This window comes from Vipera ursinii (genome assembly GCF_947247035.1).
Source record: "Vipera ursinii genome assembly, chromosome: 7".
NCBI lineage: Eukaryota > Metazoa > Chordata > Lepidosauria > Squamata > Viperidae > Vipera > Vipera ursinii.
This window is the reverse complement of record NC_139521.1, coordinates 69,134,108-69,148,302: the sequence shown is the minus strand read 5'-3', so window position 1 is coordinate 69,148,302 and position 14,195 is coordinate 69,134,108. Positions and strand designations below refer to the sequence as shown.

The 14,195-nt window shown below is 41.4% G+C and overlaps 1 protein-coding gene across 1 annotated transcript in view; it reads right to left on the bottom strand.

The window, feature by feature from the left end:
- The window catches only part of ANTXR2 (ANTXR cell adhesion molecule 2), a 148,713-nt gene that overhangs the window by 92,677 nt on the left and 41,841 nt on the right, over positions 1-14,195 (bottom strand). Inside the window, exons 8-10 of the mRNA XM_083367172.1 lie at positions 10,915-10,975; positions 8,120-8,215; positions 4,796-4,865 (exon numbers count right to left, since the gene is read on the bottom strand). Coding sequence (XP_083223298.1) covers positions 4,796-4,865; positions 8,120-8,215; positions 10,915-10,975 — 227 coding nt within the window. The remainder of the gene's footprint in view (positions 1-4,795; positions 4,866-8,119; positions 8,216-10,914; positions 10,976-14,195) is intronic.

Below are 14,195 nucleotides of genomic sequence, written 5' to 3'. Positions count from 1 at the left end.
TGGTTTATGGGTCTGACAATCCCCTTGCCCTCCTCTTTAGCCAGATGCTGCTGTGAATTAATAAAAAAAAAGCTAGGTTTCAAAATCAGTTGGATGCAATAAAGCATAAATCTCACTTGAGCTTCCAAGTTGCTTTACAGAAAGAAATGGGTATATTATTGTTGTGTTGAAAAAACAGCTTGCTGTTGAAAGTGGGGGCTGGCCAAGAGAACAGAGACTTCTCAAGCTACGAAGTAGAACTGTGAAGGCTGTTGTTTTCTTTTTAACAAAATGCAAGATGGCAAACCAGCCAACATAAATGAGCTGTAAAGTTCATCCCACATCAAGTGGGATTTTCAGTAGCCTTCTGGACCACAGGATGGAGAATCTAGAGGACTTACTCCTGACTTTAGAGTGCAATAAAAACCACAAGTAAGGGTTGAATTGCAGGGCTATGTTTAATTATATTTGTCTCCCAGAAAATTTCTAAGCTAAAAGAAGCTCATACGGTTGTCTCGCTCCCACCCCATATTTATCTTTTAAATAGACCAGTAAAGTAGGCCAACCCAATGAAATTCAGGAGAGAGAAAGGAATTAAAGCTACTTCTCTGATTTCAAAGGCTGTTAACCACTGGATCAAAATACAGGTTTATTATATTTTCATATTTAATGAAAGGTGTATAAGATTTGCGAATCTCTCCACTCCATTCTGCGCTGGCCAGACAGCATTTAAAATACAGATAGAAACATATATTTAGTGATCGTTCAGAGTTACAACAGCATTGAAAAAGAGACTTGTGCCCAGTTTTCACATTTACAACTGTTGACTATCCCTAGAGTCACGTGAACAGATTTCGGACTCTTGGCAACTGACTCACATTTGGGACGGTTGCCGTGTCCTGGGATCATGTGATCACCTCTTGCAACCTTCTGACAAGAAAGGCAATGGGGAAGTCAGATTCACTTAACCACTGTGTTGTTAACAACTGCAGTGATTCCATTAACAACTGGGGCAAGAAAGGTGGTAAAATGGCCCAAAACTCACTTAACAACTGTCTTGCTTAGCAATGGAACTTTGGGGCTCAACTGTGGTCATACATTGAGGACTGCCTGTACTGTGTCTAGTGCAGGGGTAGGCAATCTTGGCTCTTTTGTGACTCGTGGACTTCAACTCCCAGAATTCCTGAGCCAGGCATGCTGAGGGGAAAGGGAGAGGTTTCTAAGCTGAGCCATGCTGGCTCAGGAATTCTGGGAGTTGAAGTCCAGGAGTCATAAAAGAGCCAAGGTTGACTACCCCTGGTCTTGTGCTAGCTGCAAAACCTTAAAAGGAACCAAACCGTCACAATTGCCAAGACAAGCAATGAGGATGATCAGAAAACTAGCAGCTAAGAAGTCCCAAAAGGCAACTGGATTTTCTTGGGGTTTTTTTTTATTATTATTTTCTTTGAAAACATTTCACTTCTCATCCAAGAAGCTTCTTCAGATGAGAAGTAAAACCTTTTCAAAGAAGAAGAAAAAAACAAGAAGTACAATTACCTTCTGGGGAAAAAAACAACACCTTTGGGACAACCATGACCTGGATGGTTGAGATTCTCCATAAACATCTAGCAGCTAAGAAAAAAGACCAAACCCCCCCCCCAAACCCCCACACCTGGGTTTTGTACAGGCTGCCAACCAAAATTCCCAAAGGTCTTTTCAATCCATTGGCCAGACAAGAGGTGGAGGTATTTTTCAATGCTAAATCTATGGGAACAGACCAGGCATGCATCTTCAAAAACCTAACCCACGACTGCTAAAACCTCAGAAGTCAAAAGGAAGCTAAATGAATGTGCCCCCAGGATCTGTGTGCCAGTTTTGATACCCTATGTGCCAGCTTTCCCTTCTCTGCAGAAAGCGAACCCGTAAAAGAAAAGGGTAAGCTTAAACTTATGTAAATTCAGAATAAAATGTGTTAGTTTAATGTGTGCACTGCAAGCAAGCCTCAGGATGTTAATGTTTATTCTAACTCCTAATTTTCCATTGCTCTCTCAACTGACAGATGCTGTCATTCTTTCTCCAACCTTTGATAAATTCAGCTTTGTCAATGAGGCAAAAGGCAGGAGGCCATTTGTTGGGGGCCAAAGGATAATGGATAATCTCCTCCCTCAACTGGAAGTGACAACAAAGATGTTTGATTGGTCAGTAGGGCAACCCAGTCCAGCAATTTCCCAATGATGCCGATTTATTTTAGGTAGTCCTCCCTCCTTGTGTGCCAGCATATTTGCGTTTATTAGCAGCAGACACGGCTATAACTTCCGCATCGTTTTAACTTAATCTACTCCACATTCAAACCCCACTGGAGAACAGAGGGAGAGAAGCAGTTTGCAAACTGGCTAGTGAGTTAGTATCTTAAGTTCGCTCCACTTGAAGAGAGGCTTTGTGCGGTGACCAACAACAGCACAAATTATGCCAATAGAAAGTGAGAAGTTCAAATACGTACATTTGCTTTCAAGGATATCAACTTTGTATTGGGTTACAAGCAACCTAGGCCAAATTTCCCATTTCAGAAGGTCGGCAGTTTGGCGGGTCGAATCCCGAGTGCCGCATAACAGAGTGACCGCCTGTTACTCGTCCCAGCTTCTGTCAACCTAGCAGTTCGAAAGCACGTAAAAATGCAAGTAGAAAAATAGGGACCACGACGGTGGGAAGGTCACAGCGTTCCGTGCGCCATTGGTGTCTAGTCATGCCGGCCACATGACCACGGAGACGTCCTCGGACAAGCGCTGGCTCTTCGGCTTTGAAACGGAGATGAGCACCGGCCCCTAGAGTCGGAAACGACTAGCATGCGTGTGCAGGGGAACCTTTACCTTTAATGAGCTAAAGTTCTTTTTGCATGTCCACCTTGTTATGTAATATCTGTGCATGTATGGCCCAAAGATCTGTAATATGGACTATGCAAAAAAAGAGCTTCAGGTCTATTTAGTACTTGTCTGGCCCCACCATTATAATTTAGTGCACTGACTGCAGCGACCCTGTCCAACCTGACCATTGTGGCCCAACACAGTAAAAATACAACTGTAGCCCAACACAATAAAAATACAACATGTTCTCCTCGTTTGCACCAAGGTTGGAAAGACATGCAATAAAAATTCAGCACATTTTGTGCTCATTTGGCAGGTTGCACTGTAGTGATCACTTTGCAGATAAAACAGATGAGCTCAACATGATGTTCGGATGTACCATTTCAGACTCTAAAGGGGGGGAGAGAAACTGAGCAATGCTTTTGTGCTTTCAACTTGGACTTTATCCTCAGCACATTAAAATATGCATTATGTTGGCCTAGAATTTTCTACTCAACATGCTAGTTAAGGGTTACTATTCTAACTCTAACTCCCATCCCATACTTGCCAAAAACAAAAAAATGGCACTACCCAAACATGAAGCTTTTCTCCTTCTCATTTAGCCTGTTGGGCTAGTATTAGTTACTTTACAATTGGAGGCTTCCCACCAAACTCTTTAGACAAATCATAAAATTATCGTCCCAACTGCTCGTGACTGCCCTAAGCTCAATGCTTACAGAATCAGATTGCTAAGTATGCTATGGAAATGTCTAGACTCTAGCTACATGCTAACAACTCTTAATATCCTCCCAAAAAGTCACCCATTCCAAATGCCCTTCTCTTTTTAGTCATTTTTTTCCCCTGAAGTAGGAAAAAAATGTTCCCTCTGTATATACACTACCAGAAGGGAAACCTCTAGGGCAGGAGTCCCCAACCCCCAAACCATGGACCGGTTACGGGACCATGGCATGCCAGCAACCAATCCGCACAAACAAGCAAAGCCCCATCTGTGGGATGGAGGCAGCACACGAACCACGTACCCTTTGGTCCATGGAAAAACCTCTCTCCACGTAACTGGTCCCTGGTGCCCAAAAGGTTGGGGACCTCTGCCCTAGGTTGCCAAGGTTGGGAACCCCTCAAAGGTGGCTGAGGAATTCTGGGAATTGAAGTCCACAAGTCTTAAAGTTGCCAAGGTTGGGGACCCCTCAAAGCTGGCTGAGGAATTCTGGGAGTTGAAGTCCATAAGTCTTAAAGTTACCAAGGTTGGGGACTCCTCAAACAACAAACCATCGTAATCCCAGATCTCCCCAAAGAAGAGGGAGTCAAGCTATTCTCCAAAGCACCTGAGGGCAAGACAAGAAACAATAGATGGAAACTAATCAAGGAGAGAAGCAACCTGGAATTAAAGAGAAACTTCCTAACAGTGAGAACAATTAATCAGTGGAACAACTTGCTTCCAGAAGTTGTGGGAGCTCCATCACTGGAGGTTTTTAGGAAAAGACTGGACAGCCACTTGTCTGAAATGGTATAGGATCTCCTATATGAGAAGGGGGGGTTGGACTGGAAGACCTCCAAAATCCCTTCCACCTCCATTCTGATTGATTGATTTTATGCCTGTTTTGCCACAGTTGTTAAGCGAGTTACTGCAGTTGTTAACTGGATCAGTAAGTCGGTAAGCAAATCCAGGTTTTCCCATTACCTTTGCTTGTCAGAGGCCAGCTGGGAAGGCCACAACTGGCAATCACATGACCTGAAATGTTGCAACTGTCGTAAATACATGCCAGTTGCCAAATACCCGAATGTTGATCACATGACTATGGGGATGCTATGACAGTTGTTAAGTGCAAGAACGGCTCGTGAGTCCATTTTTTCCAGTGTCGTCGTAACTTCGAAGGATGGCTAAACCAACAGCTGTAAGTCGAGGACTACCTGTACATCCATGAAATAAGCTCATCCCCCTCACCCCACCTTGTGACTCAGTGGGATAAAGTACTTACTGTCCAACTTCATGAAGAACGGGTGCTGGACAGAGCATGAAATTAGATTCCACTTTTTCGGGTTTTACATCTATAAAAAACAAAACAAAAGATCAAAACACCATACGCTCTATAGTCAGATAATACTTTCTGATCCATAAAGATGAGAGACTCCATCAGGTGAGCCAGCAATTTGCAGGACCAAACAACCAGGCTGAATAGCTTCTGATAGCAAGTTTACTGATTTCTACCATGGCCCTCTCAATTCCTGGCAAATAGATGGGGAAGAAATGGAGGTAGTGACAGATTTTATTTTCCTGGGCTCCAAGATCACTGCAGATGGGGACTGTAGCCAAGAAATTAAAAGACGCTTGCTCCTGGGGAGGAAAGCCATGGCAAATCTAGACAGCACACTAAAAAGCAGAGACATCACCCTGTCAACAAAAGTGTGTATAGTCAAGGCTATGGTCTTCCCAGTTGCAATGTATGGCAGTGAAAGTTGGACCATAAGAAAGGCTGAGCGCCAAAAAATTGAGGCCTTTGAACTGTGGTGCTGGAGAAGACTACTGCGAGTCCCTTGGACTGCAAGGCGATCAAACCGGTCAGTCCTAGAGGAGATCAACCCTGACTGCTCTTTAGAAGGCCAGATCCTGAAGCTAAAACTCAAATACTTTGGCCACCTGATGAGAAGGAAGGACTCACTGGAGAAGAGCCTAATGCTGGGAAAGATCGAGGACAATAGAAGAAGGGGACGACAGAGAACGAGGTGGCTGGATGGAGTCACTGAAGCAGTAGGCGTGAGCTTAAATGGACTCCAGAAGATGGTAGAGGACAGGAAGGCCTGGAGGAATGTTGTCCATAGGGTCGCGATGGGTCGGACACGACTTCGCAGCTAACAACAACAACCATGTTACAAGAATCTTCCCAGACTGCTGGGGATGGACTAATTAATCAGTGCAACGACTTGCCTCCGGACGTTGTGGGTGCTCCAACACTGGAGGTTTTTAAGAAGAGATTGGACCACCATTTCTCTGAAACGGTATAGGGTTTCCTGTTTGGGGTTGGACTAGAAGACCTCTAAGGTCCCTTCCAACTCTGTTATTTTGTTATTCTATTATTGTGGTATTCTTCCCGCAGAAACAACCAGATAAGGTTACATAGATTTTAGGGAAGTCACCTTTTGCCTCTTGTGGTTGTGCAAGGACTCCAAGCTAAGTCCCTGCTTGACACCTGCCTTCCTTCCAGGTAGTCCTCAACTTACAACCGTTCATTTAGTGACCATTCCAAAGTTACAGCGTCACTGAAAAAAGTGACTTATGACCATTTTTTCACATTTACAACCACTGCAGCATCCCCATGGTCACGTGATCGGAATTTGGATGCTTGGCAACTGATTCATATTTATGACGGTTGCAGTGTCCCAGGGTCATGTGATCTCCTTTTGCAACCTTCTCAATTGTGGTCATAAGTCGGGGACTGCCTATATTAACGCCACCTTTATTGCAGGGTTATTGTAGGGTCTCCTCCCTTCGGTTTATTCTTCTGAAAACTAGGAAGGATCCTTTCCAACATGCTTTTTCCACCCTCCACTCCTCAGATCTGGTTTATCAAGCAGCTGTCTAGACTGTGACTTTTGTAGGCAGTTAACCTTTATTGTCATTTTTTTTACTGTGGGCACACTGGCACACATTAAAAATGAAATTTAGTTGCTTGCTCTCAAAGTGTACACATACATAACACACGTTTAAACATGCTACATGCAACATATGTATAAAACTACATCCTTACATATATATAAAATATATAAATATTAACCACTGTCCATCTTGAATACATAGTGGAAAGAGGAAGCTTGAGAGATCACATGGTTAACACTGTATGGAACGAAACTATGACTGAATCTGGCTTTTTCTGCTTTGGACACCATGAAGCCCGCTCCTCCCAGAAGGTAACAGGGAAAACAGGTCGTGAAGAGGGTGTGTACTGTCCCAGACAATCCTGCGGACCCTGCTCAAGCAACGCTTCTATGCTTATGTTCTGGATGGGAGGGAGGGAACTACCAATGATCTTTTCGGCCATCCTCACCACTCTCTGCACCGCCTTCCTGTCTGAAGCAGGGATGCTTCCCCCGGTCTCCCAAGACCATACCTGCATACCACTAAAAAACGGAAGTGGTTAATAAGTCAAGTGTTGCCTGCTTAATACATATTCCTTTTCCTTGATTCAATCTTAGGCCCCCGAAGATCGCTACGGACATGGGTAAGCATGATCCTTTGTAGAAAAGAGAGACAGTTGTGATCTCCCTGTCTCCCTTTTCATACAAACTTTTATGCCTCCAATCTGTGGTGGGATTCAAATATGTGAACAACCGGTTTTCTGTGTGGATGCTGCTTCCGGAAATCCATTCTGGCCCTGGGCAACAAAAAATTAGCTACCGGTTCTGCCAAAGTGGTGCGAACCGGCTGAATCCTACCACTGCCTCCAATGTTATGATCTCCTGGTTTCCATTTTACCCAAATTCTCACACTTCCGATGTTCTTGACAGGCTTGAAGAACACAGAGTTCAAGAGTTGATACAGGTAGCCCTCGATGTACAACCACAATTGAGCACAAATTTTTTGTTGTTAAGCAAGAGTTGCTAAGTGAATCACTGCAGTTGTTAAGTTAGCAGGACATTTGTTAACTGAATCTGGCCTCCCCACTGACTTTGCTCATCAGAAGGTTGCATAAGGGGACCACAGAACTCCAGGATATTGCAACCGTTATAAATATGAACCAGTTGCCAAGTGTCTGGATGCTGATCACATGACCATAGGGATGCTGCAATGGTCGTGTGAAAAATGGTCATAAGTCACTTTTTTCAGTGTCATTTTAACTTTAAATGTTCATTGTCAACATCCAGCCCGAGAATCCAAATAAAACTCTAGATTAATTCCATTTCCAAAGCTTCTTAAAGGTTTATTCAATACACTGTGCGGTTAGGTTGAAGCAAAACTAACTTGAGGTTCCCACACGTTCCCAGCCAAACCCCCAACGTCTTATGTAATCCATATCAACAAGTCCACTTTGTTATGGGAACTGTCCCCTTCAAATCCACACATGTTCTGATGTCCTTGACAAGGATTCAGGCTCTCACAGTCTGTAGCTGAATTGAAGAAGCTTCATTTCTCCATCTACCCACTTGAAAGTTACACCTCCCAACCACCTTTATCCAAAAGCAAGTTGAAACGCAGAGACAGGTAGCTGCCAAAGTTTCACAGCTGACAGTCACCAAATGAACGGTTGTAAATTAAGGACTATCTGTAATCTGATGACTCAAATGTTCTATGCTGCAGGGATACTTACTTATGGTTGATCCATTTACCATGTAAGTGCAGACGACATTCTCTGATGTCCTACCCAACGTGAATCCGGTTCCACTCAGAACTACTTGAAACTCCTCTGAAAAGCAGAACCAACAAGTTATCAGCAAGTAGATCCAGGCCAAGTTTCCTCACTGACTTTTGAGAACAAGGTAAACTCCTTAATATTTTATACTCAGTGCTTGATAGTGTTTATATTTCATGCCTACTGTTTTAGAAAGAAAGCAGAACACATCAATAAATTCTTGTCCTTGTAAAGCAGCTGGAGAAGGAGGGAGAGAGTGGGAGGTCAGTTGATATATATCCCCAGTGGCAATTCTCTTCACCAGATTTCCCAGTGAATTTTGAGAGGGTGTAATTAGGATCGCAGATGTGTTTATCCAAACCATCATCTTCTTAATGTCTCTCTTTATTTAAATTGTAAAACAAGTGAGATGCTATCTGCAGCCCTCTGCAACCCATCCAGTAGTTGTCATTAAATTATAGGTTTTAATATGATGGAAAGGGAAAATTATTAGCACAATAGGAGATCAATATTAAATAGAAAGGAATAATCATATGGGCTAATTTTAATTTAAAGTAAATTAAATCAGGAGCTTTCTTTTTTGGCTCAACCACAAAAGCCAAATATAAATATACCACAGCTGAACCCAAAATTTCTTTTACTAAGCAAGACAGTTGCTAAGTGAGTTTTGCCCCCATTTTATGACTTTTCTTGCCACAACTGCGAAATGAATCACTAGAGTTGTTAAGTTAGGAAGTTGTTAAGTGAATCTGGCTTCCCCCTTGACTTTGCTTGCCAGGTGATCACATGACCCCAGGACACTGCAACTATCATAAATACATGCCGGTTGCCAAGTGTCTAAATTTTGATCACATGACCATGGGGATACTGCAAGGGTCATAGGTGTGAAAAGCTTTTTTTGGTGTTTTTTTTTCCAGCCGGTGTAACTTTGAACATCTGTAACAGACTTTGGCCTAAAAATGTTAATTCACCCGTGAGGTAAAATATGCTGCCTCTGAAAATATTCTCCTGCCAGGCTTCAAGTCGGCATTGCACAACTTAAAAGAAATTTTCCATAAAGACTAAATATTTACTGTAAGTCATAAACAGTATAATTTAAAGCTGTAGTCTCTGACAGTTAAAGGCTGATTCCTAAACTTCTCTGAATTTAAAATAGTAACCTCTTCTTTACCTTGTAGCACTAAAATGTTTATTTCCTACACACCTTTAAGAGTGGCAGTTGTCTGTTTACATTCTCCATCTAGCTACTAATGAAATGCTAACATATCCAAAATTTAAATTTAGGTGTTCTGTGCATCTCCCAATTTTTTTACTCCTCCTACTCATCCAAATGAAAGATGCCAAGAACAGGCTCAAAGGAGGAGAAGAACATGATAGCAATTTATTTACAGGTGGTCCTCAACTTATGACCACCACTGAGCAAGGCAGTTGTTAAGTGAGTTTGTCCTATTTTATTATATTTCTTGCCACAGTTGTTAAGTGAATCACTGCAATCGTTAAGTCAGTAACAAGGTTATTAAGTGAGTCTGGCTTCCCCAATGACTTTGCTTGTCAGAAGGTTGCAAAAGGGGACCACATAACCCCAGGACACAGCAACCATCATAAATATGAGCCGGTTGCCAAGCGACTGAATTTTAATCACATGACCATGAGGGATGCTGCAATGGCCGTAAGTGTGAAAAGGGGTCATGATTCACTTTTTTTAGTGTTCTTGTAACTTCTGTCTCAAAATGAATGCTTATCAGTCAAGGACTATCTGTATTTTATTTATTTATCAAATTCTGAAACCACCCATCTTCCTCACAGACAGACTGTAATCCTAACACTTGCTGGACTGCAGTGGTTTTCACTTTAAACATGGGATTGTGCACAGCAGCACAATCGTATGTCGAATGCTCAGCAAATCTACCACATTTACAGCTCCTTGCAGAATCTCATGGTCACATGACCACATTATATGACATTTTTGTAAAATGCTGGCATTTAATTCCCGTTTTCAGCAAAAACAGCCCATAACAAATAACGGTCATAAAAATGGGTCCGGTGATATGATGACCCGCTTTACGACCATCACGACTTACGACCATATAGGCAGGCACCAATATGGTCACAAGTCAAGGACTACCTGTAGATGTTGGTTCTGTCTTTCCCAACTTGGTGTGCTGCCCAGCTGTTTGGACTTCAACTCCCAGCATTCTCAGCAAAGGCCAGGCTGGCTGGGAATGCTGAGAATTGTGAAAGTATTTGATCAGTGTTTCTCAACCTTAGCAGCTTGAAGATGGATGGACCAGCCCAGCCAACTATGCTATGCTGGGGGATTCTGGGAGTTGGTCCACTCATCTTCAAATAGCCATGGTTGAGAAAACCATGGATGAAGATTGTGCTCCCACTAGAGAAAGATACTCTATTTCGCAAAATTATGGTGGGGATGACCTAGGAAGATGTTGATTATAATTCAGAAGATTCTAGGTGTTGAAAACCTAACAAATCTCCCCAGATTTCTGCCCCATCACATATGCAATACAATACTCAAAATATGCCTTCATTTTAAATCTACAACTTCCTAGGTTCCTGGTGAGGAAAAAGAGTTTAAATCTGTAACACGGGCTTTGGCAAACTGGAGCAAGGAAAGGAAAGATCCTTTTATTCACATCTTCCTACTCAGCATATGGAAGTACAGTTACACATTTTGCCCAAGGATGTAACAGCAGGATTGTCAATATTTTCACATTGTTTTCCAGTCGCACACTCACCTCCTACACAAACGCTTGAGGGTTCCAGATTTAAAATCTCCGTGCATGATTGCTTCAGTATCTGTTTGGGGTAAAATGGGAGAAATATTTTTGACAAATATATATTGCGGGTTTTTCAAGGCAACAAGCATTCAGTTACGAGGAATTATTTTAGCAAGATGTTGTGAAGTGTGATACCTCTCTAGGTAACGGTTATTACAGAGCATCTTCATTTGAAAAAAAAATCATAGGCATCATGGATTAATATTTAGCCTGCCTTCCATAGAAATCCTGTATATTGCACGGCTCAGAAGGAGGGCTAAGAAAATATCTACAGACCCTCATATGCTGGATATAAAACTGTTTCAACTCCTCATCTCAGGATGCCACTACAGGGCACTGCATGCCAAAACAGGGACAGTTTTTTTCCCTTGTGCCATCACTTTGCTGAACACCTAATTCTCACAGCACTCTCCAATGACTACGTATATTTACCCATGTTGCATGGCTGTATAGTATTATTATTATTATTATTATTATTATTATTATTATTATTGTTGTTGTTGTTGTTGTTGTTGTTGTTGTTGTTGTTGTTGTTGTTATTACCCTTCTTATCACCCTTACAAACCCCTCTTATTGGCATTATGATGAAGGGGATTACTCTGCTGCTTTGTATGTACATTGAGAGTTTTTGCACCAGAAGCAAATTCCTTGTATGTCTAGTCATACTTGGCCAAATAAAGTATTTGATTCTATTATGCCAGGCATATACATAGAATGAAGGCTATTGCTAAGCACATTGATTTGTGCTTCTTAGATTGTAAGCCGCCCTGAGTCTTCGGAGAAGGGCGGGATATAAATGGGATTAAAAAAAAAATTCTTTGCATCTCAGGAGAGAAACATCTGCCACTACCTAGGATTGAATCTCAACCTTCCGAGTACAAGCGAGAGTCTTTACTACCAGGCCACCACAATATATATATATGTGTGTGTGTGTGTGTGTGTGTGTGTGTGTGTGTGTGTGTGTATTCTCTTTAATTAGACTAAAAATACGAATCCTGGGCATGTTAATGCTAGAAAAGAACACTTGAACACCAGAATAGAGTCAAAAACTAACCAGTTTAATATACCTAGCTTTCGTTGGCCAACTGCCAACGTCGTCAGAGTAAAATTGCCGGAGATGAGGGAACACGTTTATACTGCTGGCTTTTTTTGCGCTCTGCTCACAGGTCTGTTCGCCTTTACCGGCCGTATTGTCCTGAGCTGCCTCGCAGTTGAGGGCATTGTGCCCTCCTTATGAAGTGCGAATGTGTCTGGGTGCCTGTTGTCAGGGGCGGATTGTGGGCTGTTCTTCCTGCCTGACAACAGGCACCCAGACACATTCGCACTTCACAAGGAGGGCACCACCGGAGAACACACGGATGAGAGTGAGTATAAATGTGTATGTGTGTGTGTGTGTGTGTATGTGTATAAATATATTTCTTTTTTTTTTTTTTTAAATTTTTATTAAATTTATTATTTAAAAACATTGGACACAGTACCAGCGAGCTGACAAACCTTTTTGTCTACAATGTTTAAATATATATATATATATATACATGTATATATGTACATCAAAAATACACTTAAATACACTTAGATTACAAATCGGTGAAATACCACAATATTTAAAACAGTGAGCTAGTCTGTAAAACCTAATAGAGACCTTTCTTTTTATCCATCCAAAGATACAATTTGTTCCAAATTCTATAATAGTCTGATTGATCTTTATTCTTTAATTCCAAAGTTAATTTGTCCATTTCAGCGCAATCCCAAAAGGTGTATAAATATATTTCTCATGACAATTATTTATTTTTATTTTTATTTTAATTCCATTTATATCCCGCCCTTCTCCAAAGACTCAGGGCGGCTTACAAGCTTAGCAGTAGCCTTCATTCTATGTATATGCCTGCTTATTAGGGCTTTCACACACACCCCAAACGGCATTATTACAAAGTCAGCTTAATTGCCCCCAACAATCTGGGTCCTCATTTTACCTACCTCGGAAGGATGGAAGGCTGAGTCAACCTTGAGCCTGGTGGGACTCGAACCTGCACTAATTGCAGGCAGCTGGTGTTACTTAGGGAGGCATTAGCCCACTGCGCCACCAAGGCTCTTAATTTACACAATATTTCGACACTCGATTGGACCATGTGACCTGCACTAATAGGGGAAGAAGAATTCTATACTTTAATTCTAGAGTTGGTTTTCCTTTCATCCGTGCCAAAATGATGTACTCAATAGTTAAAAGACTGGATTGTCTCAATGTTACTTGCTCAGTTGGGATAGTCAGTCGGAACCTTAACAGTTACACTGGTACTGAAAGAAGTGACTTATGGCCATTTTTCACACTTACGACTGTTCCAGCATCCCCACGATCATGTATTGCTCATGCAACTGGCATGTATTTATGACAATTGCAGTGTCCCGGGGTCATGTGATCAGCTTTTGCAACCTTTTGACAAGGAAAGTCAATGGGAAAGCCAGATTCACTTAACTACCGTGTTATTAATTTAACAACTGCAGTGATTCACTTAATAACTGTGGCAAGAAAGGTTGTAAAATGGGGCAAATCTGAGTTAACAAGTGTCTTGCATAGCAATAGAAATTTTGGGCTTGGTTGTGGTCATAAATCAAGGATTACCTGTATGGATAAAGCATTAGTTAGTCTGCATTGTCAAAATCTTTGGTGCATATTTTTTTTAAAAAATGAGGTTTTACTTAAGTTTGGGTTCCCTGACAGATTCTCACCTAAGTATTGTGTGAGCATCAGCCACTACCAATGAAAGGGCTTTTAATAGACACTTGAAAACAAGTTTCAATCTGACTCTGAATAGAGGGACTGCAATGTTTCCTGTCCTCAACATGACTGTATTTCCCAAATCCTGTTGCAACTAAAGGAAACTGGTTGCAAATCAGTATTACCACATTTCCCAGGACTTCAATTTCCTTTTTAGCATACACATACTTACAGATGTGGGAAGTACATTTTTTAAAAATTGTATTTACATGATTCTTGCCATCTTTACCTCAAAGAAAGACAAGCCTTATTTAGGTTGTTTTTTTAAATAGTAGTATATGTGGATCACCAAGACGTCTGCAGTTTACTGTAAAAATAAATTCCAATTCAAACTCAGTACATTAAACTTAAAGTAACTAATAAATAAAAAGCAAATAAAAACAAGTAAACAAAAAAATAGCAATTAAAAGCCAGTTTTAAAGATGTGTTTTAAGAGTCAGTAAATATAAAACTATTTAAAATA